The sequence below is a fragment of the Pongo pygmaeus genome, chromosome 12 (genome assembly GCF_028885625.2).
Source record: "Pongo pygmaeus isolate AG05252 chromosome 12, NHGRI_mPonPyg2-v2.0_pri, whole genome shotgun sequence".
NCBI lineage: Eukaryota > Metazoa > Chordata > Mammalia > Primates > Hominidae > Pongo > Pongo pygmaeus.
The window spans coordinates 27,246,828-27,269,098 of NC_072385.2; the positions used below are offsets into that span (position 1 = coordinate 27,246,828).

At 51.7% G+C, this 22,271-nt stretch overlaps 2 protein-coding genes and 1 non-coding gene across 5 annotated transcripts; 1 reads left to right on the top strand and 2 right to left on the bottom strand.

Annotated features, from left to right (window-relative positions):
- The first annotated feature begins 14 nt into the window (after positions 1 to 14).
- Positions 15 to 2,768, top strand: LOC129030520 (cytochrome c oxidase subunit 5B, mitochondrial). The gene is made up of 4 exons (XM_054475918.2): positions 15 to 775; positions 1,657 to 1,730; positions 1,918 to 2,017; positions 2,570 to 2,768. Exons 1-4 carry the CDS (start codon positions 517 to 519, stop codon positions 2,680 to 2,682), a joined length of 546 nt encoding a protein of 181 aa, XP_054331893.1. The 5' UTR covers positions 15 to 516; the 3' UTR covers positions 2,683 to 2,768.
- Positions 2,769 to 10,621: 7,853 nt separating this feature from the next.
- On the bottom strand, positions 10,622 to 18,694 carry ACTR1B (actin related protein 1B). Of its 3 annotated transcripts, none has more exons than XM_063649127.1 (11): positions 18,408 to 18,694; positions 16,545 to 16,609; positions 15,232 to 15,307; positions 14,015 to 14,140; positions 13,544 to 13,668; positions 13,089 to 13,305; positions 12,886 to 12,978; positions 12,605 to 12,779; positions 12,108 to 12,169; positions 11,812 to 11,852; positions 10,622 to 11,620 (listed from the first exon to the last, which is right to left on the bottom strand). In XM_063649127.1, the coding sequence occupies exons 1-11, from the start codon at positions 18,555 to 18,557 to the stop codon at positions 11,518 to 11,520; spliced, it is 1,233 nt and encodes a 410-aa protein (XP_063505197.1). In that variant the 5' UTR covers positions 18,558 to 18,694; the 3' UTR covers positions 10,622 to 11,517. The 3 variants fall into 3 exon arrangements, with proteins under 3 accessions (XP_063505197.1, XP_054331894.1, XP_063505198.1); XM_054475919.2 differs by having other exon boundaries at positions 18,510 to 18,674; XM_063649128.1 differs by lacking the exon at positions 16,545 to 16,609 and having other exon boundaries at positions 18,510 to 18,674.
- Positions 18,695 to 19,232: 538 nt separating this feature from the next.
- LOC129031036 (U4 spliceosomal RNA) lies at positions 19,233 to 19,373 on the bottom strand. Its single transcript, XR_008500913.1, has one exon. It is a non-coding gene; the product is annotated as a U4 spliceosomal RNA (small nuclear RNA).
- Positions 19,374 to 22,271: the final 2,898 nt, after the last annotated feature.

Here is a 22,271-nt window from a genome sequence, read left to right on the forward strand (position 1 = left end):
CCTCCTCCCTTAGTAGCCTCGAAAAAGAGTGGCCACTTCCTTCACATCACCAGGGCCTTGGTCCTGGTAGGGGGTCCCGCCCCGGCCCTGTCCTCCTCCCCAGGCCGGGACCTCCGCACCTCCCACACACAGTACAACTCTAACAGGAAACTGGGCCAGGGCTGCAGGTAGGTCCCGTCCAATGCGACACGCTCGCGACGGCCCACGCACTGCCAGAACCAGCCCTGCCACTAACCAGCCTAGTAAGGAACGCAGTGATCTTTAGGAGCCCACTTCTAAATTCAAACCATTTGGGGTTCAGTAAGTCTCTTCACATACGGGGACTTAATAGCTTCCATCAGCAGCCTCCACGTTTGCTGAACACGACTACGGGGCCAGACCCATAGGAACTCCAATGTGGTTCAGCCGCTGAACTCCAGGGACCAAAAAGACTTTCCCACCTCCCAGCGTTGTTAAAGAGCAAACCCGCCCCCAAGCCTCAGCCACTACGCGGTGCATAAAGAGGCAGAACTGGGCATGCGCAGTTTCCGCCCCCGCCACAGTCTTGGGAGTGGGCGGGCTCGAGGGCTGGGAGGAAGCGGAAAGCTGACCGAGAGGAGAAAGAAGCCCGCCCCGCGAAGTCCCGCCTGTCTCTGCAGCTTGTTCCCGGAAGTGCTGCTAGTCGCGGAAGCAATGGCTTCAAGGTTACTTCGCGGAGCTGGAGCGCTGGCCGCGCAGGCCCTGAGGGCTCGCGGCCCCAGTGGCGCGGCCGCGGTTCGCTCCATGGCATCCGGAGGTACTCGGGTCGCCGGGCGTGCCAGGGACCAGAGTGTTGCCCTCCCAGGGTGGTCCCAGGGCGGCAAAGCGGGGCGGCCCGTGCAGCTTCTCGAGGTCCCAGTGGCCGCTTTACGGTCCCCAGTGCCTCAGGCTCTGCAGGCATCTCCCTGTAATTCTGGACCGCTGCTCCTGCCGGCCCCCGAACTGACTCCGCTGCGAAAGTATCCTAAACGGAGGTGCCGGGTGACCTTGGGAGGGACCGGGACTGCCACCGGGATGGGGAGGGGTCCGGCCTCCCTTCAAACCTGCGCCCACCTCAAGCCGAGTGGGTTCTATGTGCTTTTAGACAAATGTCGACAAATTTGCCTCGGTGGTTGGAGAAAGAAAAGCTCATAGGCCGGGCGCGGTGGCTCACAACTGTAATCCCAGCCCTTTGGGAGGCCGAGGCGGACAGATCCCCTGAGGTCAGGAGCTCAAGACCAGCCTGGCCAACATGGTGAAACCCCGTTTCTACTAAAAATACAAAAATTAGCTGGGCGTGGTGGCGCGCGCCTGTAGTCCCAGCTGCTCAGGAGGCTGAGGCAGGAGAATCGCTTAAACCCGGGAGGCGGGGGTTCCAGTGAGCCAACGTCGCGCCATTGCACTCCAGCCTGGGCAACAAGAGCAAAACTCCGTCTCAAAAAAGAAAAAAAAAAAAAAGCTCCCCCCAGCGCTGCCGCTTGTGTGGATGGGGACTTGGTGGTTCTTAGGGGACCATGGATATAAGTAGCCTTTAGGAGCCTGTGAGCCCGCTAAAACTTACACAGAAGTTTCAGGGCAGCATTTTCCTTGATCATTTCTGTTTGTAATTTTTCTATCGGTCATTTCAGTCAGCGTCATAATTCACGTATCTTCCTTTAGGTGGTGTTCCCACTGATGAAGAGCAGGCGACTGGGTTGGAGAGGGAGATCATGCTGGCTGCAAAGAAGGGACTGGTAAGCAGAAACTCCCTTCTGTGTCTCCTGTGTAACTTATGGCCTTGGATGTGTTCATAGTGGTTTCCTCTCTGGGAGTATTTGATACAGGAAACTTGGCTTGTAGGAACAGTCCCCTGAGCTTCTGGAAGATAGGGCTTATTTGGCCTAATCGTTCAATTCTTGTTTTTTTTTTTTTTTTCTTCAGGACCCATACAATGTACTGGCCCCAAGGGGAGCTTCAGGCACCAGGGAAGACCCTAATTTAGTCCCCTCCATCTCCAACAAGAGAATAGTAGGCTGCATCTGTAAGTACCTCACCTCTATTTTTTATCCACTTGCTTAATATATCCTACAATAGTCTATAAGCTGCCTCAAATCTTCAGTGTGTGAGTGCATGTTGGTAAGTTTCTCTAAGGCTCTTGACACTCTCAAGCCTCATTATGCCTGATAGTTCATCCTTACTGGAAAGAAGCGCAGCACAGCGGTAAGACTGGCTCACTGGGAGTGTGGCATGAAGGAGTACCCACCCAGCAAATATTTATTGTTATACTGCTTCTATGCCAGGCATCATTTTAGACACTAGGGATACATACCAGAACGGACCCTGCTTTACGTTCTACATAGGCAAGGGAATTGTTAGAATTTACAGTGACCTTGATACAAGGTCAGTTTACTCATAGGTGAACTCAGAGCCTCAATTTCTTCATCTGAAGAATGGGAGGAGGGTTTGAACTGATCTCTTGAGATATCAACCATAGTCTTACTTGTGTATCAGAGATGTCTGAGGAAAAGAAATTCATGTTGAAAGTCTCCCTTTCTAGGTTGGATGACCATAAACCACCTTTTTTCCCTTTTAGGTGAAGAGGACAATACCAGCGTCGTCTGGTTTTGGCTGCACAAAGGCGAGGCCCAGCGATGCCCCCGCTGTGGAGCCCATTACAAGCTGGTGCCCCAGCAGCTGGCACACTGAGCACTTGCACTAAATTACTCAAAATGTGCTGTAAAGTTTCTTCTTTCCAGTAAAGACTAGCCATTGCGTTGGCTCCTTCTCCCATAGATGGCTGGTCTTATTTCTTTCCTGTATTCTTTGGTAGGCATGGAATATTCTTATTTTGGGAATAGCTATCTGTTAATGCTAGCTTGCCATCCACTTACTGAAAGTATATAACCGGTGTATAGTGCTTAGATTAATAATAAGAATAGGTCGACAACCTGTAATGCAATGAATGGGACCACCTGGTATGAGAGAAAGGGGCAGGCTGAGGAGTCAGGCTGACAGGACTTAAAATATTGGCTCCATCATTTGGCTCTATCCCTGTGGACATGTTCTCTGGGGGTCAAGTACAACTACAAAAAGGTAAATACCTTATGAGGTGCTTAATATGTAAAGAGCTGAGCGGATAGTAGGTCCTCACAGTATCATCATAGAGTCAGGGTGGCCTTGTGAAGAGAGTTTTGGGGATTTTGAAGTCTTGAGGGACCCAGGTGCAAAGTAAGAATTCATGGGGATACCAGCAGCAAAATTCAGAATATGGAACAATTTCAGAAATCACTGACTATGTTTCTTCAAATAAATTGCAAGGAGTGGGGGGAAAAGGTAGGGAGAACATGTGGAGAAACAGATAAGGGAGATAGCAGTCAGCAGCATGCACACCTTGTTTAGATCTGGATTTGAAAACAATTATAAAGGAAAATTGAGAAGAATTTGAACTCTGGATATTTGATATGTAGACATTTACTACCCTTTCAGGTATTTATATAGGTTTTTTTTTTTTAGTTTTTTTTTTTTTTTTTTTTTTTAATGCTTGAGATACGCACGGGAATAAGGGAGGGGAGAAATGCCAAAAAAGCCCACTTTAGCTGCTTCATACCTGTGACACCTTGGGACAAGTTAAAATCTCAAAAACCTCTTACCTACAAAATGGAAATACCTTTTCATTTTGTGTGGAGATTAGCCAGAGTTGGCTTCAGTTACTGTCTTCACAAAATTGGTCCAAAGTAGGTATTTCAGTGGGAGCTGATAGAGTCAGAGAAAAGCCCCTTCCCCTCATCTTGCCCATCCTGAAGGTGTAGTCAAAGCTATTGCTTCCATCTTTGTTGTTCGTGACCTGTGTCCAGGAAATGCCCAAGCACTGACCTGCCATTTAAGGCCCTTTCCTCTGGGAAGGGGAGCTCTCAGATAACCCCCTGTGAAATCTAACCCCTACACGCCCATGAGATTAGTCTGTGCTGTCACTGAGCCCTCCTGTGTGGGTGGCCTGCCTTTCCCTTTCCACATCTCTTCCAGCTCAAACTCTGCTGAGGGAGACTTTTGACTCCCCACATCATTAATCCAATCTGTTTTCTCCCTCCCTCATCTCCAAGTCTTTGCTTTTCTTTTTTAAAATTTAACCAATTTACTTGTAAAGAAAAATTGGCTGGGCATGGCGCCTCATGCCTGTAACCCCAACACTTTGGGAGGCTGAGGTGGAAGGACCACTTGAACCCAGGAGGTCGAGGCTTCAGTGAGCCATGACCGTGCCACTGCACTCCAGCCTGGGTGACAAAGCGAGACCCCGTCTCAAACCAGAAAAACAAGCGGAAAGAAAAATCTCCAGTACATTTCCAGACAGTGGCAGGCAAAATAATGATCCCCCAAAGATGTCCGCGTCATAAATCCCTAAAATCTGTGAATATGTTAGGTCACATAGCAAGAAGGAATTAAGACTACAGATGGAACTCAGGTTACTAAATCAGCTGACCTTAAAATAGTTATTCCCAGATAATCCAGGTGGATCCAAAAAGCACAAAAGAGGCAGAAGAGAGTCAGAGATGTGACTCAGAATGGTCGGAGAGATGCAATGTTGGTGGCTTTGAAGATGGAGGAAGGGGCCCACAAGCCAAGGAAGGCAAGTAGCCTCTAAAAGCTGGGAAGGGCAAGGAAATGATATTCTAGTCTTCAGAAAGGAGTGAAGCCCTGCTGACACTTTGACTTCAGCCTAGTGAGACCCACATTAGACTTAGGAACCGTAAGATAATAAACTTTTTTATTTTTTAATTTATTTTTATTTTTTTTGGAGACAGTCTTGCTCTGTTGCCCAGCCTGGAGTGCAGCGGCATGATCTTGGCTCACTGCAAGCTCCACCTCCCGGGTTCACGCCATTCTCCCGCCTCAGCCTCCCGAATAGCTGGGACTACAGGCGCCCGCCACCACGCCCGGCTAATTTTTTTTTTTTTTTAGTAGAGACGAGGTTTCACCATGTTATCCAGGATGGTCTTGATCTCCTGACCTTGTGATCCGCCCGCCTCGGCCTCACAAAGTGCTGGGATTACAGGTGTGAGCCACCGTGCCCGGCCATAAACTTGTGTTATTTTAAGCCACTAAGTTTGTGAGAATTTTCTATGGCAGCAATAGGAAAAGAATGCACAGATCAATAAATCCAGTCCCTGAGTCAGTAGGTCTCATATTTAGCTGCACCTTAGAATCACCTGGGGATCTTTTACAACTCCCAGTGCCTAGGCCACACCCAGACATTAAAATAGTATCTTGGGTTAGGACCCAAGCATCAGAAGTTTAAAGTTCCACAGGTGTTTCCAACAGCAAGGCTGAGAACTGCTTCAGGCTAACCATATGGAATAGCTCGCTTCCTTGCCTCATGGTAACTGGGAACCCTAGTGGTGGGGGGGAAAATATAATGTTCCCCACTAGGAAGACAAAACTTTTGCTTTTGGGTAGAAGTGGGCTCCATCTGAACCTCTGGCCAGTTAGCAGCTTAAATTGGATGCCATCTCCACTCACCAGGGAAGAATATAAGCGTCACTCTAACTGTATTAAATTCTTTCCAAGTATACAGTGAAGAACTTTTTCCCAGGGCCATTTGAAAGTAAGGTGATCTGATGCCCCATCACACGCATGTTTATTTCTTACAAAGACATTTCTCTTAATACCCACAACATGACCATCAAAATCACAAAACTACAATTTGTATATTTCTACCATCTAATCTTCAGACTCATTTAAGTTTTGCTAGAAGTTCCAATAATGTCTTCTATAGCAAAAGGAGCCAACTCAGAATCACGTGTTGCCCTTAGTTATTCCATCTGGAACAGTTCTTGTCTTTCCTTGACTATCCTGACCTTGACACTTTTAAGAATTATACCAACAACTTGGGTTTGTCTGTTTCACACTGGATTTGGGTTACGCATGGTGGGCAAGGGATGCTGTACCCTTCCTGGGAGGCACGTGATGCCGACTTGTCCACTGCTGAGGAGGTTCACTTCCGTCACTTGATGAAGCTAATGTCTGCCAAACTTCACTGTGAAGGTGCTCTTTATTATCTTATGAGGCAATGCTGAGAAATGTCAATACCTTGTTCCTCATCAAACTTTAGCTTACTAATTATCAGTATGGATTCATGCTTTTTTATTCAGTGGATTATAATCCATGGCTATCATTATTTATTTTTTGATGTTTAATTTGTTCCAAATTTGGCCAGTGGGAACCTCTTCAGGCCGGCTCCTGTGGCCTTCTGACATGCCCCTATCATTCTTTGAGCTTTTTTTTTTTTTTTTGAGATGGAGTCTCGCTCTGTTGCCCAGGCTGGAGTGCAGTGGCGTGATCTTGGCTCACTGCAAGCTCCACCTCCTGGGTTCATGCCATCCTCCTGCCTCAGCCTCCTGCCTCAGCCTCCTGAGTAGCTGGGACTACAGGCGCCCGGCACCACGCCTGGCTAATTTTTTGTATTTTTAGTAGAGATGGGGTTTCACCGTGTTAGCCAGGATGGTCTCGATCTCTTGACCTCGTGATCCGCCCGCCTCGGCCTCCCCAAGTGCTGGGATTATAGGCGTGAGCCACTGCGCCCGGCCTTTTTGAGCATTTCTTTTTATTTTCTGGAATAAAATGTTCCAGGCTTGTCTTCCAGGCTGTGAATAAACCCATGAGGAAGCTGCTATTATTACCATCCCCATAATAGAGATGCGGAAGCCTGGGGACAGCTCAGGAATACTCAGCTAGCAATTTCTTGTGGCAAGATTGTGAACCCAGACCATAGCTCCAGACCCTGAGCTCTTTTCCCCCACCCCAACTTTTAAGTTATTATTTTTGAAACAGGGTCTTTGTCACCCAGGCTGGAGTGCAGTGGTTTGTTCATAGCTCACTGGAACCTCGAAATCCTGGGCTCAAGCAATCCTGCTGCCTCGGCCTCCCAAAGTGGTGGGATTACAGGCATGTGTCACCACACGCAGCGCAATTTTCTATTTTAAAATAATTTTAGACTTACAGAAAAATTGCAAAAAATAGTAGAGTTCCTACTTAACCTTCATTCAATTTTCCTTAATGTTAACACCTGGCAGTACCATAGCATAATTATTGAAACCAGGAAATTAACACTGATGCAGTACTATGGACTAACCAGCAGACCTTATCAGGATTTTGCTGGCTTTCCTGGTAAGGTCTTTTTTCCAACCTAGGATCTCACATTGCACTTGGTGTTTCCTTGTCCCCATGACCTGCCACTTTTGAACAAGACAACTCTATTCATTTGTAGACTGCCCTCAGTTTGGGTTTGCCTGCTGCTTGCTCCTGGTTAGATTGAGGTGATGCAAGAATACCAGAGGGAAAATCAGGCCCCTCTTAGTGCATCATCAAGAGACAATGACTTATGGCCGGGCCCAGTGGCTCACGCCTGTAATCCCAGCACTTTTGGAGGCTGAGACAGGCAGATAACTTAAGGTCAGGAGTTTGAGACCAGCTTGGCTAACGTGGTGAAAACCCATCTCTACTAAAAATACAAAAATTGGCTGGGTGTGGTGGTGAGCGCCTGTAATCCCAGCTACTCGGGAGGCTGAGGCAGGAGAATCGCTTGAACCCAAGAGGTGGAGGTTGCAGTGAGCTGAGATCTCACCACTGCACTCCAGCCTGGGCAACAGAGAGAGACTCCATCTCAAAAAAGCAAAGAAAGAGACAATGACTTATGGCTGGGCTTGGTGGCTCATGCCTGTAATCCCAGTGCTTTGGGAGGCTGAGGCAGGAGGTGTACTTGAAGCCAGGAGTTTGAGACTCACCAGGGCAATACAGTGAGACCCCCATCTCTACAAAAAAATAAGAACTAGTGGGGTGTGGTGGTGCACGCCTGTAGCCCCAGCAACTTGGAGGCTGAGGCAAGAGGATCCCGTGAGCCCAGGAGATGGAGGCTGCAGTGAGCCATGATTGTGCCACTGCATTCCACTCCAGCCTCCACAAGAGTGAGATCCTCTTAAAAAAAGAAAACAGAGACAATGACTTATTACTGGGGATGTATACTCTGATTATTTGGTTAAGGTAGTGTCAATGTCTCTCCACCATAAAGTTACTATTTCTCCTTTTGTAATTAATAAGTATCTTGTGGAGGAATAGAGACAACACAAATGTCTTTACTTTTGCCCACTGATTTTTGTCTCCATTCTTACCTGCAACAATGATCACTATGGTGTTTCCTCAATGGTGACTTTCTTTTGCACAATTCCTTTGACATCAATTGGAATTTTACCATAAGTGAGAACTGTCCCTTCTTCCCCATGTATACATTTATTCAGTTATTTATTTGCATGAGTATGACTCACACATATTTTATGCCATGGCTTATCATCCGTTACAGATTTGAGCATTGGGTGCTCCTTCTAGTTGGTTCTTGTGTCCTTTAGACAAGCCCTTCCCTTTTTCACTTCCTTACTTTATGGCACCACAGAATATTCCAAGCTCATCTATTATTTTCCGTTTCAGGGAATTGTCCTAGGGGAAATGTCATGTCCCCTGCTAGGACCAAACCTTTGCTCTTGGGTGGAAGTGGCTTCTATCTGAGCTTAGTTTAGAAAATGGAGCCCATCTTCCCTCACCAAGGAAGAACACAGGCCTCACACTAATGGTATTAAACTATTTACAAGTACAGAATAAAGAACTTTTTCCCAGAATGGTATTTAGAAACCAAGATCTGGACATTGTATGTGCTCATTGCTATTGTAGTGTCATTGCTTCCAGACCTTCCCAACAGACAGGGCTAGGAAATACATGTGTATGTTCTAATGCTGGCTCTCACACACAGATGTGTTTATTTTGGTATCTATCTGTATGTATATTAAAACCATGACTTCATACTACCTCCAACTCCAATCCAACACAGGCTTCATTCCAGTTGTACTACCTTCCTCATCTGTAGCTTTTTCCAACAGTAAGAAGCTGGCAGAGTCTGAGCACTTAAACCTGCCAGAATAGGGGGTACAGAGGATGGTGCTTTGCCTTAAAGGACAAGATTTTGACAGGCACAAGCGAAGGTCATTCCCATGGAGAGAACAGCATGCCTGAAGGCTAGCAGGCAAAGGACATGAGGGGTAAACCTAAAACAGGGAAGGACAGATCTCAAGGGGCCTGAGTCAAACACACCATGTGGCTCATGAAGGTGGTTTTACCAGCATCACATCAATTGTTTCATGTCACCAGGCAGTGGAGAACCACTTGACACTTTGGAGTAGGAGGTGTCAGAACCAATATTATCTGGGCTTTAGATCCACGAGCAAATAGATTGGGTGGCCAGGGAATGGAGCTGTGGTCATAAGCTACGGTGGCAGTGGCTGTGCTGGAAAAGAAAGGACCAGTGGGAAAGGTACTACAGAAGAACCACACAACCTGGTGACTGACAGAGTGGGAGAGACAGGGAAGAGGAAAGTGTCGATGGATAAGGCTCTAACCTGGGAGGCAGGGAGCCAGTGGTGCCATTAACAGACCCCTGGGGGAAGAACTGGTCTGGAGGGTGCCCTAACATAGAGTTCTCCGTGCAAATTCTGCTTTCCCTTTGAGGGCCAGTGCAAGCATAACTGCCTTGTGATCACAAAGCCTCACAAAACGCCTTGGCAGACAGGCCTCAGTACTCTCCCCACTCCTACCTCATCTCCTCAGTCCTGGGCCTGCCCTCGGCCCTCCAACAAACCCCAACTGCCTACAAGACACTGCTCTGGTCACCATCTTTCTATGGCTGGCCACCCATCTCCCAGGACACAGCTAACAATCCTCCACGTGCCAGCTCAACCCACCTTTTTGGTTCATCTCACACAATGGCCACAGACCACTGACCCTTCCCTGCTGACTGGGCATTGGGTCCCTGCCTTCCTCTCCAGCCCCACTGGTCCCAGGTGCTTCTTTGAGCTCTCACATCTGCGTAGAATGCCTTCCCCCTCTCTGGCTAACCTCTGGGCCCTTGCAAGTTGGCCTGACCCACCTGTTGGGCTAGATGCCTAACGCCTTGGCCCCCACAACTCTGTATTAAAATGGCCCATCTGTCTTACTCCCTTGACGTGTGTATTTGTTAGGGCAAGGATATAACTTGTTGACCATTGGCCCCAAACACACAGCACCATCCTGGAAACACTGTAGGTGCTCAAACACTTAAGGAAGTAAAGAGCACACATTCTCCAAACCCTAATTCCTCACTGCTCCTTCTGCCCTTCCTCTCCCTGCTCTTCTGCCTATTCCTCTAGGGCCTGGCTAAGCTCACAGCCTCTCTGCCTCTCCCTGCCTTCCCCATCCTGACTTGTCTGAAGGTGTGAGCTTGCATCATTGCTGGTGTCCACCAGCCTTAGCCCTGGCTGAATGGGGTTAGCAGAGGTGCCCAAACAGGCCTGTCCAGGGTCCGGGGGCAAAGAAGGTAGCCTGGTTCTACTTCCCCTGGTGGACTGCAGCAAGGGAGGTAACAGGTGAGGGAATTATGCTGCAGGGTGAGAGCCCAGCCTCCTGAGGCCTTTTGTGCCATGTTGGCGGACCAACCACTGAAACCCTCACACTGCTGAGCTAGAGCCAGTGCCTTGCTGCATTCGCTCTGGTCCTTTCTCTCAAAGTCCCCAGGGATGGAAGAGCAAACAACAGCACAGAGGGTCACAAGAAAACACAGCCACACACTGGGCCTTGTCCATAATTATTACTATAATCATTTACAAAAGTTTCTTTTTCAGGCAACCGTGTTAAATTATTGTACATATCTGAGAGAGGGAGGTGGGGCCCTGGCCACAGCAAAAGTGACGACATCTTTCTTGGGTGAGGTAAGAAAATATCCCCCACCCCCTTTTAAGTCTGACTCCTTATTAAGTGGCTTCCCCTCAATAAATGGTGAGCATCAACCCTTTCCCACCCAGGATGCCAAGGGTAGAGGGAGGAGCAAGTGGATGAAGTGCTCTGAAAAGGATAGTGCAGCAGCTCTGGCCACCGTGCATCCTCTGCCCTGGCTCTGAAGGGCCTGACCCTGGGCTGCACCCCCTTGCTGGGGATGGAAGACCATTCAGTACTCAGCCCTACACCAGGGCATCTACCCAGGAAGATAGGAGGACAGAGTGTGAAAGGGGCTGTGTCACCCTGTCAGGTCACGAACAGGAGGTGGCAATGGATGCACTGACACACCAGTGGGAGCTGCTGGCTGCCCCTTGCAGCCCACTCCCCAAACTGGCTACCCAGGCATCCAGGCATTCTGGCCCTGGAGCTCAGGGAGGCAGCCCTGAGAGTCGGAGCAGAGAACCACAGGCCCAGTTGGCCCTGCCAGGGGGATACCCACAACAGCCTGACATGGCGCTTAATTCCCACACGCCAGCTCAAGGCTCCTGTCCATGCAGCTCAATGTTACTTGTGTGTGCATGTCGTGTGTGTGTACAGGGGAAGGCTGCAGGGGGGCACTGCTGTGCCGCCCACCCAGGGGTTCAGGGCATGCAGGGGACCCTAAGCCTAGTATACGAGCCCAGACCAAAAAGGGTTAAAGGCTCTGGCTCCCCTCCCTCCCCCTCTCCCAACATGCCCCACCCTCCTTGGGCACTAGAAAGTTTTGCGATGAATAGCACGGGAGCCATCCTCTTCATACTCCTTTTTGGACACCCACATCTTCTTAAAAGTGTCCAGCGAGGCCAGGATGGAGCCGCTGTGGGGATGGAGGGATAGTATTGCTGTGGACCTGTCAGGGAGCCAACCACCTTCCCGGGCGCTCAGAGTTCCATTTCCCTAATTTGGGAGGGAAATCCACCCACCTCCAAGTGGCCTAGGCCAACCATGGGAGGAGCATCCAGGGTAAAGTGATCTCCTCCCAGAGCCCTCCCTTGAGCCCCGCCTCACCCAATCCACGTGGAGTACAGCCGTTCCTGCGGGGCCGAGATCTAGAGGGAAGAAGTGGCCACGTTAACTGTGGGTCCCCACCCAGAAGCCATCCTCCCAGCCTTGGGGTCACCTTCCCCAGGTCCTGAAGCCTGACAGCAAAGGCATCAGCTGGGGAGTGGCAGCAGCGGCACTGGGAAGAGCAGGACTAGGTGGACGTGAGCTGGTGAGCGGGTCTGGGGGCAGCATCAACCCTTCCTCCCCATGCCAAGGCTGCCAGTGCCCTAGCACCCCAGGGGGAGTTTCTGTAACCTCACCTTGATTTTGATATCCTTTGGGGCAAGCTTCTTCACTTCACTGAGTAATCGGTCTCCGAAGCCTGTGAACACAAAGCTGGCTGAGCCTGGGGTCTGCACCCGGCCTCCTTGCTGCTAGCTCCCGCACCCAGCCTTCAGGGCCCCCAGCTACTGCTGGCCCTCTATCAGCAGCTCTTCCCAGGATGAAGGGCAAGGCTGAGAAATGATCCAGCCCCATGGCTGCCTGCAGGCCCTGCGTCCTCACAGAGGCAGCGTGAGATGAAGCCGCACATGCTCCTTGCTCAACACTCACAGTACACTTTAGAGCTTGTGTAAACTTCTCCTCTATTCACAGAGTAAACAAAATTTAATTTTAAATTTTGGTCTGTTAAAAAAAAAATGTTCATTGAGCACCACCAAAAAGCCAACAGAAAATGGCTCCGGGTAGGGGTATACTCTCTAAGGGTCCAGCTGCCCTGGGCCTCGTCTCATCACCACCAACTCTCAAGCCACAGTACCTTTGAAAAGCGTTGAGCCACCTGAGAGCACGATGTTGGCGAACAGTGTCCGGCGCAGGTCCATGTCGGACTTGTGTATGGCGAAGGCCACCACCTCATGGAGCCCCTCACTCTCATCCCCCACAAGGTCCGGCTGGAACAGCAGCTCGGGGGCCCGGAATCGTGCAGGCCCCACCTTTAGTGTACAAGATTGAGGCAGACAGGCTTCCTGGAGAAGCAGGCTACCCATTCCCCCAGGCTGGGCATCAGCTGCCACTCCAGTGCCAGGCCCGGCCACTTACATCGAGCGTGCTACCGTCCGGCAACGTGTACTGCACCTTCTCCGTCTCCAGAGCCTCATCCTTCTGTGGGTTGATGGACAGGTAGCAGGCTCGCTGCGGGGACAGGGACACAGCCCTCAGAAGGCTGCACCTGGGACACCTGTGCCTTGGTGCCACCCTTTCCTCACCCCAGGTCGTGTCCACACCCTCTCGCCCCTCGTCACCTCTTTGATTGTCCGGACAACCTCAAACTCAGCCGAGGTATGGAAGTCAACCCCTTCCTTGCGCAGCAGGAGTCGGAGGTAGCGGGAGACGTCGCGGCCGGCAATGTCCACCCGCATGATGGAGTGAGGCATGGCAAAGCCCTCATAGATGGGCACGGCATGAGTGACCCCGTCCCCTGAGTCTAGAACCACTCCTGTCGTGCGTCCCGTTGCGTACCTGTCACCAGGTCAGCATCCCCTCACCTCAGCCACTGAGGCACGGGGACCTCCTCACCCAGGGGAGGAACCCTGGCACGTCTGCATTATCTAGTCTGAAGAAAGGATACGAGGGACTCCCTAGAGGAACAGTCATCAAGGGGCTGTTTTTCCAGGGAAGTCAGACCCTGGTCATGGCAAGCAGGAGGATGGCACAGGGAGGACAGGACTCAGGGAGGCCAGGCTTAGGGGGCACTCACAGACTGAGCACAGCCTGCATGGAGATGAACAGGGCCGGCACATTGAAGGTCTCAAAGAACACCTCTGCCGCCTTCTCCCGGTTTTTACTCGGGTTGAGCGGGGCCTCCGTGAGGAGCACAGGATGCTGCAAGGGACAGGACAGTTGTAGACATCCGAGGAGGAAACTTGCAAGGCCCTAAAAGGCTCTTTCCAGAGAACCACACCCGCTGGCGCACAGGCGGCTCAGCCTCCTACCCCTCCTGAGGGCCCCATCCCTTTATCTGCTGGCAGTTACTGTTCCAGAGATCCGGCTCTCTGGAAGATTCTGCCTAGCAGCCACTGGGTACGCATGCGCACCCAGACACACACGGAAAGGCAGCAGGCCCTCTAGAAATGCAAAGGGGAAATGTGGGAGCCCGGCGAGGAGGGATGCAGAGGAGAGGGGCACAGCCAGGAGAATGCGGAGCATGCAGGAGGGGCAGCCGCCACACCTCCTCCGAGAAGGTCTGCAGCTGGTCCTTGGAGTAGACGTACTGCCAGATGCGTTCCATGTCGTTCCAGTCTCGCACCACGCCGTGCTCCATGGGGTAGCGGATGGTCAGCAGCCCCCGGTGCTCCTGGTGGGGTGGGAAGGGAGGTGTGGCACCCGGCCCTTGCTCTGCGGTTGCTTTCCGCCCTCCTGGAAGCTGACCCTCACCTGCCCTGACCAGAACCTCACCTGCCCTGACCAGAACCACCCCTGCTGGGTGTCCCAGGGTCTGTGGCAGGTCCTGAACTCAGCATGGGCTCACCTGCCCACCAGCTTCTTAGGCTCTCAGAGCCCAGCTAGCTTCAGCTGGGGGGATCAGAGAGGGTGGCAGCGTGCCCCGCAATCTGCAGGCCCTCTTCTTCCCCATTCTCACTGCCGGCACATCCCCCACATTCTCCTCACACTCTGCCAGCTCCCCTCTGGCCAGCGCTGGCACCTTGCAGCCGCCCAACACAGCCCCTCCTGGGCCACCTGACGTGCGCCTCTCCCCCTAGCCCTTTGGCCGGTCCTCACCAGTTCCGTCTGCACTGACATGCTGCCTCCACCTGCCCTTCGATGTCCCCCCAGCCATGCCCCTTCTCACCTAGCACCACTTAGCTCCTCTCACCACCTCGGCTCCTACGGACCCCATCTGCGCGACCCCCACCCTCTGCACCTCCAGCTCAGGCCTCCCCTTTCTGGGCCCAGAACCATGCATGCCCCATGCCCCAGCACCCGACACAATGCTCCTCAGGCGCCTAAACTGCCCTTGGCCAAGCTCAGCTTGCTGTTCTCCCCACACCCACACATGCTCTCCTGAGGGTCTGATCAGGCCATGCAGCCCCTTGGTGGGACACTCCGGCTCCACTGCGAGAGGCGGCCCCATGGCCCTCATTAGAGCAGACATCAAGTGTGTGTGATTCTGACTCTTATATCACTTTTTGATCAGTTCTTGGTTCTGTAGCTTCCAAATAGCTTCTAAAAGACAGGACATGATGAGCTCTACCCATGATCCGTAGAAAAGGAACTGCTGCCCCATCTCAGGGGGAGGTGCCCCTGCACAGCACTTCCCAGCTGGAGCCTGGAGGAGGTACCCGGGAGGTCACCAGCAGAGGCCCAAGAACATGGGCCTCTCACATATGCCATTCCCCTGCAACTGAGGACCCCACACCCAGGGAAAGGCCGGCTCCTCGGTGTTACCTCTGCTTTTGGTCCGATGAAGAGGTCCCCCTCCAGGGCTCCAGCCATCACCCGCATGTGCTTGGGCCGCCCGACACTGTTAGGACGGATAACGTCAGCAAGGTGGGCAGGGGGCATGGCGGAGCTTGTGTCCAGAAAAACTGAAATCCAACCATAGCTGCCCAGAGGGTACCTGGCCTCCAAACACCAGGATGTGGCTGGGGTGCACAGGTTGGAACTGGGGCCTATGGGGCTCGGGGCTAGAGAAGGGGCCTAGCCAGGATGAGAAGCTCAGGGTCAGAAGGCATGGTCAGCAGAGACAGCTGCGTGTCTGAGTGCCAGAACCCAGCCCTCCATGGCCCAGCCCTTGCAGAGGGTCAGCTTCCTGCAGCCACAGTGACTCAGCCCACGCTCCTGACTTCAGTGGGGCAGGGCTGCCGTCACCATCCACAGACTGAGGGAGGACAGCCCCAGGAAGCTGGGTCAGGGCTCCCTTGCGCACCCTGCTCTCACTCAGTCAAGCGCCGTACCCCACTGCCAGCGCTTCTGGATCAGAGATTCAGTTCTTGGAAACTATAGGATCTGATGAGCTACCACTAAAGGCAAAGGAACCTCTAATTGTACCCACGCAGTCAGACAGGAATGCAGAAGCTTGACAGGGAGCACCATGCTAGCTCTGTCCCAGACCAGGCCGGGCTCAGGCTAGCCTGTCACTCAGGACCTAGGATCCCCTGCTGCCCCCTGCCTTTAGGCCACTCATTCCAAAGCCTCCAGGATTTGTGAAGAGGTGCTCCTAAGGGCAACTTTCCCAGTGGGCTCGTGGCGGGTGCAAGGGGCACCCCAGGCTCTCTGGGTTTGCAATTCTCTTATTCCCGCCCCCACCAGTACCATACAGGGCAAAGGATCCCCTCTTAACTGAAACAAGACATTTTCTAGAGTCTGAAAACAAGCCCGGCAGAAAACACTTCCAGGGAGGAAAGGGTGGCTGTGCATCTAATTCCTCACTCTTCCTGCTCCGAGTTTAGGGCTCCCCTCGGAGGTGTCTCCCTTTATTCTTGCTGCTGCTACCACACCCCATCCCCAGGGAAATGCTGGTTGCTTTTCCTCCTTGCTGGCTCAACAAGACCAAAACGAGAGACTCCAAAGACAAAGGGGAACCCTAGAACGCTTGTCTTGTTCTTTCAGTGCTCTCTCAAGAGTGTCAACCTCACAAATTTGGTGTTTTCCATACAGGTCAGGGCAAAAATTGTCTTCAAAGAGCCCTGTGACAGAAGGCCAATGTTCTTACAGAAGGTAAACAAAAGGACTGAAGCTGCTGCCTGAGCCACACTTACTAGTTTGGGAAACAGTATTTGGGAATCTGGTCTCCTGCAAAGCCAGCTTTAATCACCCCCGAACCCTGCAAGGAAAAACAAAGTTTAGCTGCCCACATGCACCACCAGATGAAGCCAGTCCCCCACAATGGAGAGGGCTGGCTGCCCCGTCAAGACAGGCCAAGGAGGAAGCCAGGGACCCTGCCAGGATCATTTACAAGTACACCTATGGTTCAAGATTGGGAGCAATTTTGTATCCCCCTGCTCTGGCAACATTTGGCAATGCCTGGCACCTGGGGAGAGGGGACATGCAGTGGGGGATGCTATTGGCATCTAGTGGGCAGAAGCCAGGGATGCTGCTAAACATCCTACAATGCACAGGCGAGCCTGCACTACCAACAATGAGCTAGCCCAGAAATGTCAATAATACAGAGATAGAGAAACCACGAAGGGCACCTTCCTCTGCACAACTAATGGTTGGCTCCAGCAGGAGGATTCCATAGCACATGCTACTCCCAAAAGCTAGAAGAAACCCCTCTGCGTGGGGTTTTTTTTTTTTTTTTTAACAGCTTCCTTCTCCCCCAAGAACCCAGAAGGCATGGAACATGGACCACCTACAGGGCCTGCTGGAGAAGACCAATGGGTGCATGGGATGACTGGCAGCTTCCCTCAAGTGGCTTCCCAGAGACTACTAGGAGAACTTGGTCCTATCGCTGCCCCCACCTGGAAGCTGGACTTAAGGATCCCCCAAAGAACGGGTCAGTTAGAAACCTCCCACCCAGCGAAGGGATCAGCTTCTCAACTCAGCCCCACCACTCTTCATCGCAACCCTCTGAGTCTGCAGCAGAAACAAACATCTCCAAGTTACACAGGAGGGGCTGGAATCCCTAAGGGGCCGAGCGGTAGCCTTTTTAACTTATAAGCCTGTTGATTAGCCTATACGAGTTATTTGCACATCAACAAAGGAAGCAGCCTGCTCCTTCCTGCAGCGTCCTGCTGGTGTGACAGCACGTCCCCAAGCTCAGGGCTAACCTCCTTATTAAACATCCCCTGCTGTGACTCAGGGAGCCCACATGGGTACTCAAAAACAGTCATTCAGGGACCCCACGAGGTCATGCGGGAGGGAGACAGATCCCAGAAAGAGCACAACTGAGTCATTACCAAAAACTCCAAGGCCCGCACACCAGACGCAGATACCCAGCTAGGGGCAGACTCAAAGATCCCAGCCCTTATCTTCTCCCCATATCAGAGCTCGGAAGCCAGAAATCTTCCTAAGGCAGCCGAAAGCAAGCCGAGCCCCACTGCTGAAGGACAAAGCTGCAGGAAGCCTGATGACATCTTTCCTCTGAGGCTTCCAAACGATCACCCCAAGTTGCTTGCTGATACTGGGAAGAGTGGCCATGAACTCTCCATTGCCCTGCTGGCTGTGGAATGTTTGCTCAGCACAGGGAGCATTTAAGGAGAAAGTCAAAGTAGCCAAAAGGCAAACCAGATGGTGGTGGACATGTGGGTGACAGAACATCCTGCATTTGTTGCCTCGGGGTGCAGCCCCAAAGATAAAGCCAGCAGTGTGCAAAGGACAAATGCTACCCCACCTCCGCCAGGCAGCCAGAGCCAGGGCCGAAGGACGCGGAAAGGGACTGGTATCGAAACCTGCCCAGGAACCGCACTCTCAACTGAGAAGAGTCCGGGGCGCGTCCCCGCCTGGCCGCCCGGCTGTGACTCAAGCTCTCCTGAACTTCCCCGCCCGACTAGGGGAGGGGTCGGGGAAGGGGCTCTGCGACGCAGGCAAGGGGGCTCGCCCCATGGCCGGCCTTACAAGGCCAAGCGGGCGCGCGCCCCCGGGGCGAAGCCAGCGGCCCGGCGGGGGCGACAGCCACGCACTGAGCGGAGGACGCGCCGAGGCGGGCGGGGGTCTCTCCCTGCGCCGTCGCGTGCGCCCCCGGGGGCGGGGCGCCCGCCCTCCCCCTGGCTGCCGGGCCTCACGTTGTCGATGACCACAGGCTGGTTGGCGATGATGTCGTAGGACTCCATGGCCGGGCCGCGCCGGCCCTGCCCAGCAGGCGGGCTGCAGGAGGGACCGGATGGGCGGGCGGGCGGGAGGACCGGGACGGCGGCGGCTCCCGACGCGGCGCCGCTCCCCTCCCTCCCCGAGCCTGCAGCCTACGCGAGCCCCGCGGGGCTTTTTGGAGGGCGGGCCCGGCGGCCAATCATCGCTCCCACCTGGCCCGATTGACAGCAGGTGCCCGGGGCTGGCTGCGCGAAGGGGGCGGGGCCTCAGGAGGCTGGCCAGCCAATTGAGGTCTGCCGGAAAAAAGTTGTCGCGGCGTTGCCAAGGTAGGCTGCGCAGTGTCTGGGATGATGTCATGGCTCCGTCTTAAAGGGGACGTGGGTGGCAGAAAGTGGAGCTGGGCTGATGTGCGGGCGCGGCCGGAGTCTGTGGAGCTGGAAATTCACCGGTCCAGGAAGACGTCTTTCCTGCGTCCCAGCACCTTGGGCCACGCTCCTTGGTGAGAGCGCCCTCTCCAAGGAGGCTGGCCCTGGATATTTCACCCAAAATATTTATTTTTTCTTTTTTTCTAGATAAGGTGTCTTGCTCTGTCGCTCAGGCTGGAAACCTTGGGCTCAAGCGATCCTCCCGCGCCAGCCGGTAGGGGGGACTACAGGCGCGCACCATATTTATTTATTTATTTGTTTTTACTGAAATAGTCTCCGTAGAGACTGTTAAAAATGGCCAGTGTCGACTATATTGCAAGTCGTCACGGTGGGGTATTGGGAAAAGTTTTCAATGAGCAATAATCGCGCTTCGGATAAACCTTGTTGGCCACCATACGGCCACCGCGCAACGCTAGCTAATTAAAAAAATTTTTTTTTTGTAGAGAAGGGATCTCGCTATGTTCCCCGGGCTAGTCTCGAACTCCTGAGCTTAAGTAATCCTCCCGCTTAGTCTTTCCAAAGCGTTGGGATTACAGGCGTCAGCTATTGCGCACGGCCCCATAATATTTCCTCGTTGAGCACTGAAGAAAAGATCCTTTTCCTCATAAAAATTACAGTTTTGTGGTATTTTGGTCCTGGCATTTATTGAGCACCTGCTCTGTGCCTGCGGAGCACTTCTGCCCACTTTACATAGGTTATATTAAATCGTTATATTAAATCCTTGCAACAATATCAGGTAGTTGTATTATTACTCCCATTTTTCAGTCAGGGTCTTCACACTTTGGTAACCTGCCGAAGATTTTTGGGCTTGGAATTGGCACGCAGGTAGCCCCCTGCGGCACTGGAGTCAGCTGCTTCAAGAGTGCAAGATAGCTGAGTTCTACATTTGTTTACCAAACGGATCCATAGTTATTTCCCTGTATATATACCTCTCCCAGTGAGTTGTGAGCTTAAAATTTGTAAAATTGAAGCACAGTGTCATACAGAAATGTGCAGAAATCACAAGTGTACGTGTACATTTCAATGAATGATTAAAATGTGGACACACTTGCATAACCACCACTGAGTTCAAGAAACAATATTGTTGCTGGTAAAGGGGTCCCGATCCAGACCCCAAGGGAGGGTTATTGGATCTTGCCCAGAAGAAATTCAAGGCAAGTTGCAGAGTGCAGTGAGAAGCGATTGTTTATTGAAAGCTACTCAGTTACAGAGTAGGCCATCCTCAGAAAGCAAGAGGGGGAACACACCCTCTTTATATTAAACTCTTTTTATATGGGGTCTTACCTATGTAAAAACTAAGCTATGTCTACATGAGGGTGGGCTGACAGCATAACAAAATTTAGTGCTTTTTGATTTAAAGAAAGTTATCCTTGGCATTTTAATGCATAAATACATCAAAGCATGACTCTCTCTCTCTCTCTATATATATATTTTGTTTGTTTGTTTGTTTGTTTGTTTGTTTTTTTGAGACAGGGTCTCACCTTGTTGCCCAAGCTGGAGTGCAGTTGCCTGATCTCAGCTCACTGCAACCTCCACCTCCCAGGCTCAAGCTATCCTCCTGCCTCAGCCTTCCAAGTAGCTGGGACCACAGGTGTGCACCATCATGCCCAGCTAATTTTTTTGTATTTTTAGTAGAGACAGGCTTTCGCTGTGTTGCCCAGGCTGGTCTCGAACTCCTGAGCTCAAGCAGTCCACCCACTTTGGACTCCAAAAGTGCTGGGATTACAGGCGTGAGCCATTGAGTCCTGTAAGTATAACTATCTTAAATCATATATTGTTAGGCAATATTGGAGCATCTGGACATTTTGTTGTCGTAGGAGTTTGTCCTTGCAGGCATTACTAAATTGCTCTTTTAGCCATAGCATCTTATGACCATGGGTTGGGACTAGCAAGGAATGTGCCTTGCTAGTTTTAAGATGGAGTTGGGGCCGGGCGCAGTGGCTCATGCCTGTAATCCCAGCACTTTGGAAGGCCGAGGTGGGCAGATCACGAGGTCAGGAGATTGAGACCATCCTGGCTAACACGGTGAAACCGTGTCTTTACTAAAAATACAAAAAAGTAGCTGGACGTGGTGGCATGCGTCTGTAGTCCCAGCTACTCAGGAGGCTGGGGTAGGAGAATCGCTTGAACCCGGGAGGGGGAGGTTGCAGTGAGCCGAGATCGCGCCACCAGCGTGGACGACAGAGTGAGACTCCGTCTCAAAAAAAAAAAAAAAAAAAAAAAAAAAGATGGGGTTCAGATGGACACGGTAGCTCATGCCTGTAATCCCAGTACTTGTGGAGGCCAAAGTGGGTAAGTGGGTGGATTGCTTGAGCCCAGGAATTTGAGACCAGCCTGGACAACATGGTAAAACCCTGTCTCTACAAAAAATACAAAAATTAGCCGGGCATGATGTTGTGCGCCTGTAGTCCCAGCTACTCCAGAGGCTGAGGTGGGAGGTTGGCTTGAGCCCGGGAGATGGAGGTTGTGGTGAGCCCAGATCGCACCATTGCACTCCAGCCTGGGTGACAGAGCCAGACTCTGTCTCAAAAAAAAAAAAAAAAAAAAAGATGCAGTTGATTTTAAAATGGTGTCACCCTGTCTCTTCTAGGCTCCTGTTTTCCTAATAGCATGAACAGCCCCCCGTCAGCTCCTACCCCTTTGTCTCTGACCTGTTCCTCCTCCAAGGTGACCTCTATCCTGAATTTTGAAAACATATTAGTATTGCTTATTTCTGAACTTTATGCAGATGAAGTCATTGGTATGTATTCATTTGCATCTAGTGTCTATACATTCATAAAATAGATCACTGTGTAGCCATTAAAAATAATGAGTGCTATATAATTTCATATGAAACATATCAGGACACATTGCTAAGTAAAAGCAAAGAGAAAGCAGACACCGAGTGTAGACTGTCATATGCATGAATGTCGCTGAAAAGTATATGAGGCACCTTCAGGTCTCTCTCTCTCTTTTTTTTTTTTTTTTTTTTTTTTGAGACAGTCTCTGTTGCCCAGGCTGGAGTGCAGTGGCGCAATCTGGGCTCACTGCAACCTCCACCTGTTGGGTTCAGGCAATTCTCCTGCCTCAGCCTCCCAAGTAGCTGGGATCACAGGCTCCCGCCACCACGCCCAGCTAAGTTTTTTTTTTTTTTTGAGACGGAGTCTCACTCTGTCACCCAGGCTGGAGTGCAGTGGTGCGGTCTCGGCTCACTGCAAGCTCCGCCTCCTGGGTTCATGCCATTCTCCTGCCTCAGCCTCCCGAGTAGCTGGGACTACAGGCGCCCGCCACCATGCCCGGCTAATTTTTTGTATTTTTAGTAGAGATGGGGTT

Excerpts from the sequence above, each read along its gene's own strand:
- LOC129030520 (XM_054475918.2), top strand. The coding sequence starts at position 517 with ATGCGCAGTTTCCGCCCCCGCCACAGTCTTGGGAGTGGGCGGGCTCGA. Across the intron at positions 776-1,656 it reads TCGCTCCATGGCATCCGGAG|GTGGTGTTCCCACTGATGAA; the intron begins GTACTCGGGTCG and ends ATCTTCCTTTAG. Across the intron at positions 2,018-2,569 it reads GAGAATAGTAGGCTGCATCT|GTGAAGAGGACAATACCAGC; the intron begins GTAAGTACCTCA and ends TTTCCCTTTTAG.
- ACTR1B (XM_063649127.1), bottom strand. The coding sequence starts at position 18,557 with ATGGAGTCCTACGACATCATCGCCAACCAGCCTGTGGTCATCGACAAC. Across the intron at positions 16,610-18,407 it reads CTCGGCGCGTCCTCCGCTCA|GGTTCGGGGGTGATTAAAGC; the intron begins GTGCGTGGCTGT and ends TTTTCCTTGCAG. Across the intron at positions 14,141-15,231 it reads TCATCGGACCAAAAGCAGAG|GAGCACCGGGGGCTGCTGAC; the intron begins GTAACACCGAGG and ends CCACCCCACCAG.